The sequence below is a fragment of the Schistosoma haematobium genome, chromosome ZW (assembly GCF_000699445.3).
Source record: "Schistosoma haematobium chromosome ZW, whole genome shotgun sequence".
Lineage (NCBI taxonomy): Eukaryota > Metazoa > Platyhelminthes > Trematoda > Strigeidida > Schistosomatidae > Schistosoma > Schistosoma haematobium.
Genome location: NC_067195.1, coordinates 33,554,044 through 33,572,713, shown reverse-complemented (window position 1 = coordinate 33,572,713; position 18,670 = coordinate 33,554,044). Strand labels below are relative to the sequence as shown.

General features: G+C 35.2%; 1 protein-coding gene across 1 annotated transcript in view; it reads right to left on the bottom strand.

Annotated features, from left to right (window-relative positions):
* GLB1L_1 (Beta-galactosidase-1-like protein) overlaps nt 1–18,670 on the bottom strand; it is a gene marked incomplete at its 5' end in the record, with an annotated part of 34,104 nt that overhangs the window by 9,053 nt on the left and 6,381 nt on the right. The window contains 8 exons of the mRNA XM_012941325.3: nt 367–478; nt 2,904–3,001; nt 4,108–4,242; nt 6,241–6,363; nt 8,109–8,183; nt 11,635–11,709; nt 12,692–12,842; nt 14,936–15,063. Coding sequence (XP_012796779.2) covers nt 367–478; nt 2,904–3,001; nt 4,108–4,242; nt 6,241–6,363; nt 8,109–8,183; nt 11,635–11,709; nt 12,692–12,842; nt 14,936–15,063 — 897 coding nt within the window. The remainder of the gene's footprint in view (nt 1–366; nt 479–2,903; nt 3,002–4,107; nt 4,243–6,240; nt 6,364–8,108; nt 8,184–11,634; nt 11,710–12,691; nt 12,843–14,935; nt 15,064–18,670) is intronic.

Here is an 18,670-nt window from a genome sequence, read left to right as displayed (position 1 = left end):
ATGTCTGTCTGTCTTACTAAAAAAGCTATCTAAAATTAAGCGTGTGTCAGTTTGATACCGTGTTGTAATACGTTAATCATATATTTAGTGAAGAAGGCGATAAAAATGAAGACAGTAGTTAGTAAGATATATCAGAGTAAAATTATAAAGACCATATTAGAATGAACCACTCTCTTGTAGTAATTCTTCAATTGAATCAACTTTTAAAGAGAGTTAACAGATTTTTATGTTTGCGTCGATGTTCAAAGAATGAAAGTAATCAGGAAAGCTTATTCATGTTTTGTGAATAAAGTTTGTCATGTAAATGACTGTTAGACACATCTTTACATTTACATCTTAAATTCAAATATTAAACCTCTTCCTTACCCTCACAAAACTATCAGGTTGGATGAAAGTATCTCCCAAATCCTCAACAATGAATGCCCCATGATAAATAGATCCAGGTACTGGCCACTTCTTTTCTGACAGAAAATGTTTCCTTTTAAAATAGATAAACAGTCGTTAAAACAACAACATGAAATAAGTCTGATGACATTAAATCCAGATTTCAATTAAAATTCAAGTTGATTAAGTAACTAGTAAACATTAGTGATTGCTGAGCAAAATGTTTCAATGTATTTTAAAGACAATGAACCTCCTACTGAACCAATCTATAACACATATATTCTGTAGATAACATGTCCTGAATAAGAACTAATGATGACTTCAGACATTGGGAAAAGATTGATTCGGTGCAAGAAACTAACTTCAAATCATGAAAACTAATTCACACGAAACAACTTGGTAACGCGATCTTAATATTGGACAGAAAACGTTCCTCAGAAAGTTCGACTGGAAATATGATTTGCTTGATTGTCTAATAATAATTATTCTCCAATTGACAACACAACTGAAAGGTCATTTTACTAGTCAGTAAATTAGAAAGCCTTTCTTTATAACAAATCATTCATCTGATAACAGAACAAAAAAGTCTGAAGTAAGCGAGTGTTAAGGAATTGATTGGATGAGAATTTCCGATATTATGATCTGAAGACATTTGCTTCGGCAAGTTGTCGATTCATCCTTCTCACTTTCAATAGAAAACCAATTCATAAATTTACCGAATCAGCTGCAAGGTTTTTCGTTACGCCTGTGAGGAAATATTTGTAGTTGGGACTTACAGAAAATATTCAGCCTAATAAATGTAGATGATAATCAGGTCAATACTACTTTTAAGCTGGCTATCTAACTTCTGCTTAGAAAGATGCATATAACTATAACTTGGATCATTAGTATAAACCTCAGGATTTCTACTTTCAACAGGTTATGACAGAAGTATTGTCATATTCTCATATTCATTTATCCAGTTGGCAGTAGAACCTCTTTCAAGCGGACAGATGTTCTGAATTATTTACATCTTATCATCTATTGTGTTTATAAACTTAAGCTTAGTAAAATTTCTAATATATGTTTCATGTACATAGAAATCGTTGTCCTTTTGCTCCTGTGAACTAACTCTGAAGTTTGAATGTCACAAGTTTTCTACAGTAAAATTATGTGCGTAGAAATGTACACTATGCATAAAAGAATATAATGGTAAAATCATAATAGTGACGAGTCCTATGTATCACTCAAATACAATTTGGCATTGACAAATGATATACTCACACAATCTCAACTACGGCGTCACCAGTTAAGGTACTTATTCATACTTTTAGGATTGAAAAAATGATGAAATTAAACATCAACGGAATTAGTAATGTTTCAATAAATTCAGAGTCAACTAAGTGAAGCTCCATAATCAAACAAAAACACTAACAGATTAGTAATGAAGTGTCAACTTCGATCGATGCAGATCTGTGCAACTAACTGAATGACTAACAATGTAGTTACATAATTATCTTGAGACATCTATATGAAGTGAACTTGTGATCAAAATTAGTTACTGGTCTTCATCAACATACTTCGCCAAAACATTACACAATAAATGTTTTGGTCAGTAAGTTGAGTATGGCAAACCACTTCGTCTACTCTTACCCATAAAATTGAATGCTTCTAAAATCCAAACATCAATCCATCATTTAACCCCGAACAAACGAGCTGAAATGACCATGACCTACACTAATCATTATTTAATAGCTAAATAAACACACACACACACACACTATGAATCTCCCCTTAACTAGTGCACAGCTAATGGATAGACAGACTTTAATGGATTATAACACTGACATTTACACCGTTTAGAACACAGTGAATCCTGGTCATGTAACATCAGAGGTAATTGACAGATTCGATTAAGCCGAAAATGTTGAGCAGCATGTCACTCCGAACTGTTAATGTTAGTGTCAAATAAAAATAGAAAATTCATTGGTTAGTGAAGTGCTAGTTTTGGGAGAGGGAGGATGCTAAAAATTGACATTTTCGAATACTACCATTCTTATTTGTTTACGTTCACAATACCTTTCAGTTTTAATCAATCTATGTTGAATACATCACCCCACCAAAAAGTAGTTTTGCATAAAATAACAAATAAAGAAAACCATGATAAAGCCTTTATAACAGGTTATTTATCAGAATCACGTATTCGAAACATCAGTAGTAAATTCTCTATAATTCATAACAACTGGATATTTTATCGTTCCATTTTTGTTCAGGTTCTATTCGAAAATTAGCATGCTTCATTGGAAACTACGATTACATACATTTGAAAAACTGTATAGGTTTAAGTCTAGGAACCTACTTTCCAATAAAGCTAATTAAAATACCAAATCATTTTTTCGCTAGAACATAGAGATAATTACATTGTTATTCACAAATAAAACTCGCTCGACGGCAAATACAGTCAAGTCGAAAACTTTATCATGAGGAAAGACACCCTTACGTAAAGGCGAAAAGTGTTAATCTAAAGATATTCTACTCACATTTTGTTTGTGCTCACTACAGCAAACGGATCTCTAATTGGAATCATTGTCCAATCTCGAAGTTCTTTTCCATTCAATATTACCGGTCCAGTAATACCCTAAAAACAGGATTATAATTGAAACTTAACTTTTACAATAAAATAAGGGAACATGTTCTAACATTCTTTCTCGTCAGTTATGACAAAGATGTTGTTACAAGTATAAATTTGCCAGAATAACAGTAGTTTATTTCTGCGGTCTCCTAGAGAGACGTTAACTGGTTTGTATTAAAATGTTAGGGGTGGAACGACAATCAAAGGTTAGAACCTATCAGCCTGGAATTTACACTTGTATCAATAAAATAATTTATTTGTAATATCCCAATGAGTAGAAAAATTAAATTTTCTGATGTTTCGTGACTCAGTGTAAGCCACTTCTTCAGAGAATAAATAACCAAATCAAAACTAATCCAAGGTTAAGTAGTACAAAGGGACAATGTAAGAATATTATGTACGATCAATCAAATAATAGGTCTGAACAAGTCAATTGACATGTCTACTCATTGGAATATTACAAATATAATATTTTGTTTATAAAAATCTTCCCAATGCTCTATTTATTCGCAATTATCAAGTCAAACCTTGGTAATGATACTTACACTTGTATCATTTATGGTCATACAGGATATATCGACTATTTATCATTGCTTCTCTATTTTCTAGTTAACCTTATGGTACAGTCATTAGCTTTACGTATTCAGTCACATTACACGTTTAGTTAAATATTTACTTAATCAAAACGTTTAATCATATCAGAAGGTCAAAGACTTTAAATATAGTAGTGCCGTGGTGTATGCTAATTATGCCGACAGACATAAGCTGTATGTAACACCAATCGGAAATGGAAAACCTGGTAGCAGAAGGCTAAGAAGATCGAGTGAAGAGAATAGAAAGGAATTGTGAACTTAAAGAATTGTACAGAATGTGAAGGACAACTGATGGAAATTCGCAAATGAAGTATTCATTGTATGGTTTTTATATTTTACCAAGATACTCTGTAATTTTGTATTTAAAACACAATAGATTTTCCCCATTTGTGGTGTCGGTAACTACAGTGTGACGGTGTCTAGTAATAAGTCACAGTATGAGAGCATTATTTTACGATAACAATGATTTGATTCATTATTAAGGCACAAAATAAGGAGATAATGCATTCTTCGACTTACCTTTACATCCGAATACATGTTAGATCCATAATTAATATGTCCAGCATTTTCAGCAATTATAGTAAGGTTACTTACATCATGAATGTTGTTTAATTGAAACGTTCTATTTCTATATCGTATTGAGCCATGAAATGTCTAATTAAGTAAAAAATTTTAAAAAGCATTTTTAAAATTTGTAATATAACGAGAACAGCTCTGACGAAAATACAAGTAAAAAAAAGACAATTAGAGTATGAAATTTCGGACTGCCCATAAATAAATGTAATTTATTGATGCTAACATAAATGAGAATAATGAATAGCTCGGTTAGTGTGTCCGCATCGATAAAGTATCACCTTTACAAGTCAAACTCAAAAATCTATCGAATTTAATAACCGTATGTTTGGCCCCCTACCAATGGAAATTTACTTGAAAAGCACTAAAACTAAGTAGATATACACATCAAATAATTATGATTTCTTGACAAAAATGAATTTATTCAAATATTAAAACAATTCCAAAACTACCAAATTATACAAAAGGAGAACACAAAGACTGTGAACAAAGTCGTATTAGCGAAGAGAAAATAAAGCACTCACAACCATCTTTATAGGTAGCCAGGATATCCTAATTAGGGATCTTAAGTTGAAACTGTTTTCTACAGGATAAATACATTTGAGATACACTTCATAGGCACCATAGGTGTCAGAACACTATACTGATGATAGTTTACTTATTTACGTACTTACGCCTGTTACCCACAGTGGAGGAACATAAGCCCTCCATTAAGATTCCCCATCCAACTCTGTCCTGGGCAATCTTTTCCATTTGTTTACAGTCGCTATTCATTCCTTTGATGTCTGCCTAATTCCAGCCCCATGCATACTTCGGTCTACATCTTTTCTTTTTGTTTTGAGGATCCCAAGTTATGGCGTGTCTTATGATAATTTCCCTTAAATGTGATTCATCGACTGCCGGCATTTTTCCAAGGTTTCCCCCACAGTTGGAAACTGGTTTGTTCTCTCCGACAGTAGGCTGTTGCTGATGGTATTCGGTCAGCGGGCATTCAATATATTGTGTATAAAATTGCTCACAAATACTTGAGCTTTTTTATGATGGTTTAGTAGTTCTTTAAGTTTCAGATCCATACAACAGAACTATCTTGACGTTCGTATTGAAGATTCTGACTTTGATGTTGGCTGACAGTTGTTTTGAGTTCCATATGTTCTTCAATTCTAAGAATCTTGCCCTTGATTTGCCAATTCTTGCTTTTATATCTGCATCAGAACCCTCCTGTTAATCGGTGATGCTGTCCAGGTACGTAATACTTTCCACCTCTTCCAGAACTTCCCCATCAAGTGTGATTTGGTAGCCACTGTGTTACATTTTAAGATATTGCCTCATCCCTTGTGTATATTGATGCCTACTATGCAGAAGTTGCCGCTACAATGTCTGTTCTCTGCAGTTGTTAGTATGTTTGGGAAAGGACTAGGTCATATGCAAAGTTCAAGTCATCCAGAAGTAATCAAGCTGTCAACTGTACTCAGTGCTTCCCCTGAGATGTGGAGGTTTTCATAATCCACTCAGCCACCGAGAGAAAAACCGTGAGAGTAAGCAGCTCTGTTTGACACCGCTCTTCACTTAGAATACATCTATCAGCTATCTTCCATAGATGACTTTTCAGTGTGATCCGTCGTATGAATTTCGTTTGATGGTGATAATCTTCTCAGGTATACCAGTGTCAAAAGGTTCCGTAAAATTTTCTTGTCCACACCGTCAAACGCTTTCTCATAGTCAAGGAAGTTGATGTAAAGTAACGGATTCCATTCAACTAATGGTTAGCTATGATTGGGAGTATCGCAATTTCGTAGGTAAAAGATCAATCCTTACGAAATCCAGCCTATCGGTTTCAAACTTGAGCGTCCACTGAATCATTCATTCACTTCAAAAACGATTTGCTGAAAACTTTTCGAGGTACTGATAGTAGAAACCGATTCTATGGCTGAAAGAATAAAGTGAGACCTTTTCTTCCATTAGTTATGCGAATATTTATTGTATTCAATATCGCTGATGTTCAGTTATCAAGGCTATGTATAAATATTTACGTAACTGTGAATAAAGAGATTCTTCACAGTCATCAAAGTAAATGCTTACATAATGCCCAGATTTATCTCCAGTATAAATATGCGCTATGTCTGAGATACCAAAGAACTCCAGAAAAATAGATCCATTGCGCGGGACTGTTACAGTGACTGAATAAATCATAAAGCCGTCATACTGAAAAAAAATCAAAAAATAATCACGTACAAAATACGCTACAATAAACAGTGTGTGATAAAAACAAATACAAAAAATTATTGTTAACAATGAAGATTTGATAGCAAATATTTGCATTTCAGAGTATAAATCATCTTAAAAAATTCTTTTTTCATGCTAGAATTTCGTCTTATACTTGTTCCAGTTTTAATTGCCACTAAGATTTTTAAGTGAATCAAGTTAGAATCCTTCCCTACAACCAACTGAAAAAATGGTATGAATATGCAGTTCTGGTATTTGCTAGTTTATGTTACATACCATACACGAGACATCGGAATCATAACTCACTTGAAATATCAATTTTGTAAATTAGGTTCATATAGAACTCTTCGTTAACGATGAAGATGAACAAGTGGCACGACGAGAAAATAACGAGGAATTCTATCTTCAACAATTAAAAAAGAAATTCGCTGAAAAGAAAAACCAGATTTGATGGAATAATAATTGAATTCTGTATAGAGACCGTCTCACTCAATTATGTATCCTGTCTTGACGTCAGATCTAATTACTGCTAGCCAATCAGCCACAAACAATGTAAAACTTGGTGAGTGTAAATCGGTTCAATTCTTCCATACCCCATTAAAACAGAGAGATGAAACTGATAGGGCAAATCCCAGAGTAGAAGAGGTAATAATAGTATTAGTGGTAATGGAAAAGATTAGGCATCAAAGATACGATTCGAAGAGGAAAATTAAGTTAGTGAAATAAAAAGATTTGTAAGGTAATTTAGATACTTAGGATCTAAGGAAAGACATGAAGTGAATGTAGTTGGTGCGAACAGTTATGGACCCCGCCACTCAAAGTCGCTAACCATTTGGTTACGAAAATCACCAAAACCCCAACCAGGTAGTCCGCACTCATGCACATGGCTCAGTCTAATATTCATTATATTCAATGACTAGGGTCATGTATTAGTTCCCGTGCACAGATGAATATTTCATGCAAGAACAATATAATGAAATACTACAAAATTTTGGTAGGATATTTGTTGGTAAAACACAACACATTACTGAAATGATAATAATATGAAAGTACTGATTTTTCAGCAGAATCCTATGACAACTAGACGGTTAAGGAAGTATATTGCTGTGAACGTACATAGTACAGTAGAGAACCATCTGATTAATGTTTATAATCTTGGTGAAAGGCTTTAAACATGTACATAAACTGGCGTAATAACAGTATGCTTTATTTCATTTGTGTTTAACATTACCTGTACGATGTACAAAGAAAAACCAATAATAGATAGTTGTAATTTACTATTTATTGCAGACGTCCCATTAAAATTGCTTCTAATCACCATTCCATTTTATAACTACTACGCATATCTTTTATAAATTTGAATTTGATCCTCATTGATATTTGAGTACATGAACGTTTTCAAAGCTGTATACATGAAAGTAACGCAGTCAACCACAATACACTAACGTAGATACTTGAGATTTACACAAACATTTCAGGAACTTTTTACAAATGGAAGTCATATAGACATATAGTTATATTTTTATTATCACTATCTCTCATCAAAGTTTATAATATTAGCCAAACTACATAATATCTTTTAGCAATGTGTCAGTCTTCTTTAAAAGTATTTGCCATTCAGAAACATTGTCAAAAATAAATCTCAAGACAATCGCAACAGATAGTGGATTCAGGTACCAAAGAGTTCATCAAAAATCAAAAAAACTATACGTTAAGCAGCTTACCTGTCGCAAACTTTCCATAATCAGAGGAAACGCAGAATGAGTAACAGGAGCTTTATTTTCTAGAAGATGAGATTCCTAAATATTTAAAAACAATAAAAGCAGTATTATTAGGGAGATTTGGTCACAAATTAATGATATACACCCGATTTCGAAACGATAATTATTAATTGCTATAAAAAACCAATCCATAGACCAAAGTAAGACCGCTCACTTTCATAGTTAAGACTTTCTACCGTTGTACACCGATCATCATTTCAATTACTAGTGAAACATAACCTTTCAGTCTATCTAATAGACTCAATAGTTAATATCCCAAATACAGAGGTATGATGGCTAACAATGGGATTCAGAAAACGCATTTCGTCCTATATGGAACTCCTAAGGTGGATATACCTGCATCCTAAATTTGACGATCTAGTCACGTGATCATTAATAGGGCAAGTCATAACAAACTGTGACGTTAGGATACGTCCAACTGGGTCTCAAACAGGACGAAGTGCGCATCCTGGAGCCCACTGCCAGCCAGCACCTATAATAATGAATTAGCAGTAATATCGAAGGGATCCGCACTGGAAGAACATATGCCAAAAGAGACTGATCAATCCCAGTCAAACATCAATGGAAAAATTCAAACGACCAATGGAAATAAATTTATTAACATTTTAGTTTTGTTATCAAATGAATAAAAAGAATACATGTTAGCTGAATTGTGAATCAAACAACTAATCATCAACCTCAATGAGTACACCTAAAAACACTCCACACTCACATTATGAATTTCCAAAGTGTAATTTGAAGAGTGCTAGGTCTGAAGCTATTACGAGTTCGCTCAGTATGCGAACGGAACAAAAAGCTAGACCAATAAGCTAGCTATTTGATGCGTCCCAGCCCCGCTAACTACAGGAAGAAGTTCAAGCTTGGAACGGGAAAGTATATTCCTTAAGCCAGAAGCTCGAGTGAGCAATAACAGACACAAATCAAACGTACATATACAGCATAAAACTGTCCTTGGGAAGCGTAGCAAAAATAGCATACTAAAAATACACAACAGACCAATAGCGTTAAAGATTCTCCCAAGTGGGAAATACGACATGAAGGTGAAAAGTGCGCTTTTGGCGCGAAAACAAGGAAATTTAAGTTTCAAAAATAAAATTATAAAATTAAGGCATTTACCAAGTGAGTTCTGGGGATCTAACATCCCCAACAAAGAGACGTCTGTCGAAAATGTCTCCTGATAGTACCTTTTTAACTAGACTGTCTCTTCCGTTATATACTACCCTTTTTCATTTATTCTCATGCATTTATTGTTGTTGATTATACTGACCCTCCTTCCTTTATCCCTTCAGAACATCCTTCACGTATTTGTGTCGCGTATTTACTTTGGTGTTCCTTATGTAACAATAGTTATGTCCAAATAAATACATAAAAAGTTGTTTACATTTTGTGATGTATTTAAATAAACAAGTTGAGAAAAGCCTGATCACACAATTATCTTTACTCCACTGGTCACTGCTTCTCACTAGAACTCCAGGACTTAACTCGTGAAGTCAGTCGCTATTGATCATATGTTGATTAGTATCAGAAGGGGTTTTGTGGAGATTTTTAGTAATTCTGTAGTTGAATTGATGAGTTGATTGAAGCTAGACCATCATGGAAAACCTGGAAGCACTGGACGGCCGTTTCGTTCTAGTATGGCACTCCTCAGCAGTGCGCATCCACGGCGGCGCAATTTCGTGAATCGGTTGAAGTTTGACAATACCGTTGGATGACGGTCCAGTAGTCTAGAGGTTAACCGTTTGCGCGTGAGACCGATAGGTTCTGGGTGCTTGTTGCTGAGGGACCCCATACTAGGACGAAACGACCGTCCAGTGCTTCCAGGTTTTCTATGGTAGTCTAGATTTAATTGACTCATGAAGTAAACTATAAAATTATCTTTACCTTGGACATGCCCTGGTAATTTCTGATTTATTTTTCATCCCAATTATCATTTTTCAATTCATCTGACCTTTGATTTAATTGTAGAACTTATTTTCATATAAGATACCCTTGAAAAGGAAATTGGTCAGATTGGTTGAAATGTGTCCAACCGAATACACAGTATTTTCCAGATTAACTAAGTCATCTCACAACAGTTGAGAAACTTATAAAAGAGGCTAACATACAAAATAATTATTTCTATTCTATTGTGGTGTGCGCTACTTATGCGGACAGGTATAAGTAGTACGTAGCAGGAACTGGAATGCTTATCAGCAGAAAATTGAAATAAGAAGAGAAAGGAAAACAGAGGGCAATCGAAATAACAACAGGACCAGAAGAATTATGGAATATGTAGAGGATAACTCAAGAAAGATACGCAAAAGACGTATATAGTGTATGATTTTCATATTTTACGACACCATTGAGCAATTTTGCGTTAAACAATAAATTAGTTTTCCCTACTAAGTCTTTATTCACAACATTATGACTGGTTTTTGTTAAAGACAATTTTGTAAAATTGGGTAAAAACCACTTTCATGGTCTTCTTCGTGAACTGTCTTTCACAAGTAATGTCTAAGAAAGATATTTACGAATTATATCGTTAATTTTTTTTCACGATGAATCATCACTGTTAATTTCTAAGAAGATTGATTTGAAACATATGATGAGTAACTATAGTTTCTTTTCCAACTGTTTTTGGTATTCCAATGATAAAAGTGGTTCATCTATCTAACTTTTAATCAAGGTGCTGATTCACTGATATCTGGAAATTAGAAAACACGATTTCCTTCAACAATAGAGTTGATGTTGACAGACAACATGTCACTGTTTATTTACTAAAACATTACTAATAACTACAACTATTTCCAGCACCCCTAGTCCCAATATTTCTACATCGAAATACGCATTTATGATAAAGCACATTCTATATTAATTTGACTGATCGCTTAACTGATACAATAATGTCTACACTTAATACCAGAATGCTTCGAAATAGCACAACAACAAAAAGTATAACTAAGAAAAGTAAAGAAAGAATAATCGACGAAAAGTGAAACTAACTTAACATAACTAGTGGAAATATAACTATTATATTCCCTACCTTTTGTGCTATAAAAGTGGGAAGTATGAATACAGAGTTATAACATAGAGTTGTTCACTTATCACAAAACGGTGAGCGAGTTTTGTTCCATTAACAATCGAAAGCCATAAAACTATATTTCTGTTGTTCTATCCCATTACAAGAGATACAAATCTGAGAGGAATACATAACTTCGAGCATAAAACTGCAACAACTGTTGACTGAAATCCTCATTTTTTAAATCTACATTAACGAATGAGTGAAATTAAATGTGCTAAACCGATAATAATATATACATCACACACAAGACATCAAATTATCCAGTGAATGGTGTTAGAAACTGAAGCTTGAATATCGATTAAACAATTCTACAATTCCATGGCTGGCAATAAAACGCAGTCATTTATTTCGAAATCAAAATCAATTCTGAGTTGAAGACACGTTTATGAAACGAAAACATTGACTTACAAATTTCATATTAACACGACCATACGAAATCTTTGTAGTATTTCTTGGTAACTCCGGTGGTTTGGTGCCTTTTCTCTTAGAACAAAACAAATGACAGGAAATTCGACAGATCTTATCAGGAATACTTACGTAAATTATATTAGTCTGTGTTATAATCAAAACATATGTTCTTCACTGATGACTTACCTATGTCTATAAATACAAAACCATAAATTATGGCTTTACTTCGTATTAACTCTGACCAGATAAAACTCAAACACATTGTACCCGCCACAAATTTTGAGCGGAATCAGGTAGGTTAATTCCGCCACTGACAGAAGCGAATCAACAAAACATTAAACAGCAAATCATCCCAAACATACTAGCATTATTACTCAAGGCGATCAGAAAGCTCTGCAATGTGGTGGCGTCTTCACCAAATAGGACTATCATTTATATAACATAAATCGATAAGTGAACTTCCTGATAGAAGATCAACCCCCGAAAAGTCAAATGAAGTGTTTTCTCTAGGAGAACATCCATGATGAATTGAATGAAAATGGGGAAAGCGAACAACCCTGACGAATACCACATGAAGTTATCACTTTCGATTCAGTCTCAATAACAGCTGTCTTTTTACGAACCTGTCAATCAATCAAAGTGCAGTCTTTGTATCAAATTAGTTGAAGACAACCAATAAACAGAAATGAACAATTGAATGGTTCCTGTTTGTTTATTTGCCGAACTTATTTACGAATTTAAACACTTTTGCATACAATTATCTTGCTGTAAAACATAAATTAGAGTTTGCCTTTGTCACACCGAACAACATGCATCATTTACTGGTCATTGTATTTTATCATAATAATTCAGCATTATCCTCTGTTAATATAACCACTTTCGTATGCTTCCCGGATCCAGTGGAACGTTCTCGATAGATTAGATAATAACATGCCAGATAATAGTAGTTAGTGATTTTAGACGCTGTACACTATAACATAACTATTTATCCACACTAAAATAAATTTGGGATAAAGGATGGATTTCTACGTCAAATTTTCATGAAAAAAATACTTACCCGGAAAAGTAGATCTCTTATTATCATATATTTTCTTGTTATATCACCAGCTTCACTGATTGGAGCATCATAATCATAACTTGTAATTGATGATTCAGGTCTTGCACCACCGTTCCAAAATCCAAAATTAGTTCCACCGTGAAACATATACCTTTAAAAAAAAAAAGAATACTGTCTCGAAATACAGCTTATTAGCGCTCATTTAGCTCTATGAAACCTTAACATTTAAATTTCTACACAGTATTTTCACAAACGACGAAAGAATCAAAATGTATGATCATTCCAAATACATGAATTGTATCCTGAACACTAAAATCAGATAAACAAGAAAAAAGGAGCTGTTTAGCTATTTTTACTATTCGTAAGAGTTTTCTCATTTCCCCTTCTATTCAGCCCAGATGATACTATGTATTAAAATATGAGAAATATCTTGGCATCTAGCACTTCACCATACCTCGGCAAGGATTATGAATAGCGAATAAATGATGATGCGCACTGCTGAGTCCTATAGTAGGACGAAACGGCCGTCCAGTACTTCCAGGTTTTAAATGGTGGTCTAGCTTATATCGACTCGTGATTTCACCTGTGAAAATAGAGACTTAACTTCTACAATCTCCTATTTAAATATCCGATGTACGATGCGGCATCCTCCCTCTGAAACTGAAGCTTGTACTTAGATTGGTCACACAATGTTTAACTGCCGCTGCCATAGATATGTAAAAAACTCCTGCTCCTTTGGAATGCTAATCTAGACTCTGATCATTTCGTGGTTTGCTGTTGGCTTATCATGTGCTTCAGTGGCTAAAAAATTTGCCTTCATTCACACTAGACAGTGACGTTTGAGAGGTAATCAGAACGTTCTTGTAACCGGGCAGTTGTGTGTGTTGGTAGCCTGACTGATGCGACTAATCTGGACATAGTGAAAGTCAGAGTGATTCATATTAATATTAGCCACCTTTGGAGCTTTGAAATGTCCGGTTTACAACGCTTTTAAAACTCGACCTTTAGGCCGAGGGCATTCGACGACCCGATGTTCGACTATCGTTGTCTCAGGAGGGTCAATGACATGCAATGACAACACCATATTAGTAATTTTATGGTTCAACAATGTGTATTTCAACACAGTGACTATATTTCAATTGGTGGCATCATCTTGAAACACGTGCCTCTGTGAATTGGATATGTTTTACGGATGTCGTAGCAGTGACTTCCACACAATGCATTATTTGCCAAAGCTGAGACTGGGTTGAAAGCGAACAAATAGTCAGTTCGTGAAATGGAGCCGTGGTAAGAAGCAAAGCTGTGTAGAACTGGCATATCTTGGTCTCTCATGACTTCCTGGCTGGTGTCCTAGAAAAAGTGCAATTCAGTGGCTTGAGATGTTATCCGATATGGCTCAGAGTAGAAGTCAAAGGCGATTCTGTTGCAATCTTCTTTTATAATTTCTGCAAAAACGAGATGAGTTTCTTTTACAGAAACAAGTTATTCATGGTTGTACTCTTTAACATTTTATCATTTACACTGTGTCATCATATATACTTTACATTTATGAGGATTTACTTAAATCCATTCACAAATATTAAGACTAAAATCAACTGACGAAATGAAATATTGGTTTCCTCGTCAATGAGAAATAAATTGATCCACTATACAACACTTGTTACTGAAAATCGAAACGATGACCACTTATTTAGCCAAGTCCACACTAATGATTTGAAGCCTGAATTCAGTCAGTTTACATCAACTTAAGTATTCCGATAAGTAAATCATTGAATAAGAGAAGCGGACTGAGAATTATAAATAATTTCAGTCGTCGCGAATACATCTAAAGCAGATTCCACATGCGCCAAGTTCCTATATACATCCTGCAGTGATTAAACAGAAGTCGATGGAATGTAAGCAGATTCAAAAGATAAAATTATACTACACTTTTAGGTAGTAAAATATTTTTAATGAAAAACAAAACACTAATCAAGTTTCCTGAAGTGTAGAATAAATGGAAACAATGTTACATATGTATTGCAGAAGTACGATGAAATGTTATAGCTTCAGTTATGAGATTACAAATTGATCATAGTAGTCAGTAATCAACCGTCAAACATGTAGCTACCTAGAAAAGTAATTAGACTAAACATTTATGAAATCTGAAAGCTGATGAAAAGCTGTTACACAAGATGACATTCGTTTTCCTAGAAGAAAACAAATTGATAGACTTCAAAATAAACAAAGCGAAAACTAACTTACATATTTACATTGACTCTCATTGAGTAGCTGATTAGATGATTTAGTCCACCCACTGCCCATTCAGGATTAGTAATATGGTGATCCCCGCCCCACACGTCTAACCAACCAACATAATATTCACTATTTACCTTATAACATGAAATAAAAATTCGTTCATATGTTAACATTTCATCATCACAATAGTGAATTGGTTATTATAAAGCCGCTTCAGTTCCTCAGAGTTAAAAATTACATGACTTGTAGATTTCAGACTCAATTATTAAAATGAACTAGGAGTAATTACTGCTAAAAATGTACTAGTTAATTGACTAACTGAACTAAGTCAGCATAAGCTATCATACAAATAGGTTCTGTTTCTTTCGTATCACAATCTAGTACAGTTAGTATAAAAATCCTGATTTTTGAGCTCATTCAATTACGGTTACCAAATGGTTGTAGGAAACTACCATCAAATTACATCAGACTAAACAGAATTATCATTGAAGTGGTCTAGAAATCTTGCGCTTCACTTTGAGAGGGCAGACTATGTAGAAAGAGCTCTTTAGTACTAGACTATTGTTATGATTTATAGAAACTCTTCTTCCTACTTGACATTTCTGTGACAGAATCCTGATAGTGTAACAGTATATATTTTCTTTGAAGGCTTCTCGTTACCTAGACTCCATCAGTTTTAGATATCATATTTGATCATCGAAATTTATGAACAATGAAATATAAGTTCTTCAATCATATCCAGTTGCCACTACATCTGTCATTTAAATCGATAGAATTGTTCCCAATTATTTTGGCTCACAATCATGACAACCCTTGTACAACCAATCAAAATAATTAACATATATTTCGTGTTCCATGGATAATAACTAAATAATAAATAAACCATTTCCAAAGCTTTAATTTTCTCATTATTCACCAGTAAATATTTTTCATAATAAATTAACACCAAAATATTAACATTAATTTGGATGAATTCATATATAGGTTACACCGGTTATGAATTATGACATAAAAGTTGTGAAACTTGTTTCATATTTTTTCTTAAATCATACGTAAATAAGTGAACAGTATAACATTATATCGGTATCAATAATTTTAACTAGTGTTCATCACTATAAATAAATTATATTGTATTTAATAATTAATGACCACGTTAAACAGCCATGAATTTCTACCTTTCGAAGACATGATGAAAATGAAGTTCACTGTTTAGTACATGCGGCAATTTGTTGGTAAGTTTAAATAGTATTTTTGACCGAGTTTTTTTGGTCAAGTATGGTATACAGCCAGTGACTCAAGATAGCGATATATTGTATTTGTTTGATAGTTGGAGAAAGTATACAAAAAATCGTAGAAATAAGTTGTGCTTTTTTTTTAACAGCAACGTCAATAAAACCAGACTACACAGAGAACCCAGCCTGAATCACTAATGATTTAATTTGAACACCATAGCCGTGGGCTAATTAAATCGAGAACAGCCTATTGCTTAGCCTATTTCAGTAGACAACTCCGCCTGGAGTCCCTCTGTGGGCTATTGCCGGTCCCAAGCCCGGATAAAGGAGGAGGGTTGGGCATGGGGTTAGCGTCCCCATCCCGTAGAAAAATAACTCGCTAAAAAACGCTAACCAGAAAAAATTATTCAAACCTTTTAAACTCTGCACTGGGAGTCAGAAGGTCTTCATTTAGAAGAATTATGACGCCTCATGATGAAAGCCGAATTCCTTCGTAAGTCACGAGGCCGATGCCCCTTCTGACAACCAGAGCGACCATTTATTTAGGTACATGGAATGTTCGTACAATGTGGGACACCGGAAGAGCCTTCCAAATTGCTGCAGAAATGAGAAGATACAACCTAGAGGTACTTGGGATCAGTGAAACACATTGGACACAAGTTGGACAACAACGACTAACTACAGGAGAGCTCCTGTTATACTCCGGCCATGAAGAAAATGCACCACATACACAAGGAGTTGTATTGATGCTGTCCAAACAAGCACAAAATGCGCTTATAGGATGGGAATCTCATGGACCAAGGATCATCAAAGCCTCGTTCAAAACAAAGAAAGAGGGTATTTCAATGAACATCATCCAATGCTATGCGCCTACCAACGACTACAATGAAGACGCTAAAGATCAATTCTACAATAGGCTGCAGTCAATCGTCGAGAAGTGCCCAACAAAGGACCTGACCATTCTGATGGGAGATTTCAATGCCAAGGTTGGAACGGACAACACTGGATATGAAGACATCATGGGACGACACGGACTGGGAGAAAGAAACGAAAACGGTGAGAGATTTGCAAATCTATGTGCCCTCAATAAGCTGGTCATAGGCGGCACCATATTCCCACATAAACGCATACACAAAACCACATGGACTTCACCGGATCACACCACGCAAAACCAAATCGACCATATTTGCATCAACAAAACGTTCAGGAGGACTATAGAGGACGTGAGAACCAAGAGAGGAGCTGATATAGCATCAGATCATCACTTGCTGGTCGCCAAGATGAAATTGAAACTCAAGAAACACTGGACAACGGGGCGGACAATATCACAAAAGTTCAATACGGCCTTTCTTCAGGATACTAACAAACTCAATAAATTCAAGATAGACCTCAGCAACAAGTTCCAGGCCTTTTATGATCTACTCAATGGAGAAGGAACTACTGAGGAGAGCAACTGGAAGGGGATCAAAGAGGCAATCACTTCAACATGTCATGAGGTCCTGGGTCACAAGAAGCACCATCACAAGGAATGGATCACTGTTGATACACTGGATAAGATTCAAGAAAGGAGGAACAAGAAGGCAGCAATCAATACCAGTCGAACAAGAGCAGAAAAAGCCAAGGCACAAGCTGAATACACAGAAGTAAACAAACAGGTGAAGAGGAGGATCAGAACCGACAAACGTAAATATGTGGAAGATTTAGCAACGATGGCGGAAAAGGCTGCAAGAGGAGGACACATGAGACAATTGTATGACACGACAAAGAAACTCTCTGGAAATCGCCGCAAACCAGAACGACCAGTGAAAAGCAAAGAAGGCAAGGTAATCACCAACATTGAAGAGCAACAAAACAGGTGGGTAGAACACTTCAAAGAACTCTTGAATCTACCAGCTCCACTGAACCCACCCAACATCGAAGCAGCACCCACGGACCTCCCAATCAATGTTAGCACACCAACAACTGAAGAAATCAGCATGGCCATCAGACAAATCAAGAGTGTCAAAGCAGCAGGACCGGACAACATTCCAGCAGAGGCACTAAAAGCAGACGTAGCGGCAACTGCAAGGATACTCCACATTCTCTTCAATAAGATTTGGGATGAGGAACAAGTACCAACAGACTGGAAAGAAGGACTTCTGATCAAAATACCGAAGAAAGGCGATCTCAGCAAGTGTGATAACTACAGGGGCATCACTCTTCTCTCAATACCGGGAAAAGTCTTCAACAGGGTATTGTTAAACAGGATGAAGGACCGAGTAGACGCCCAACTTCGTGACTAACAGGCAGGATTCCGTAAGGATAGATCGTGTACAGACCAAATCGCAACTCTACGGATCATTGTGGAACAATCAAGTGGATGGAATTCATCACTCTACATCAACTTCATTGACTACGAAAAGGCATTTGATAGCGTGGACAGAACAACACTATGGAAACTTCTTCGACACTACGGCGTGCCTCAGAAGATAGTCAATATCATACAGAACTCATATGATGGATTACACTG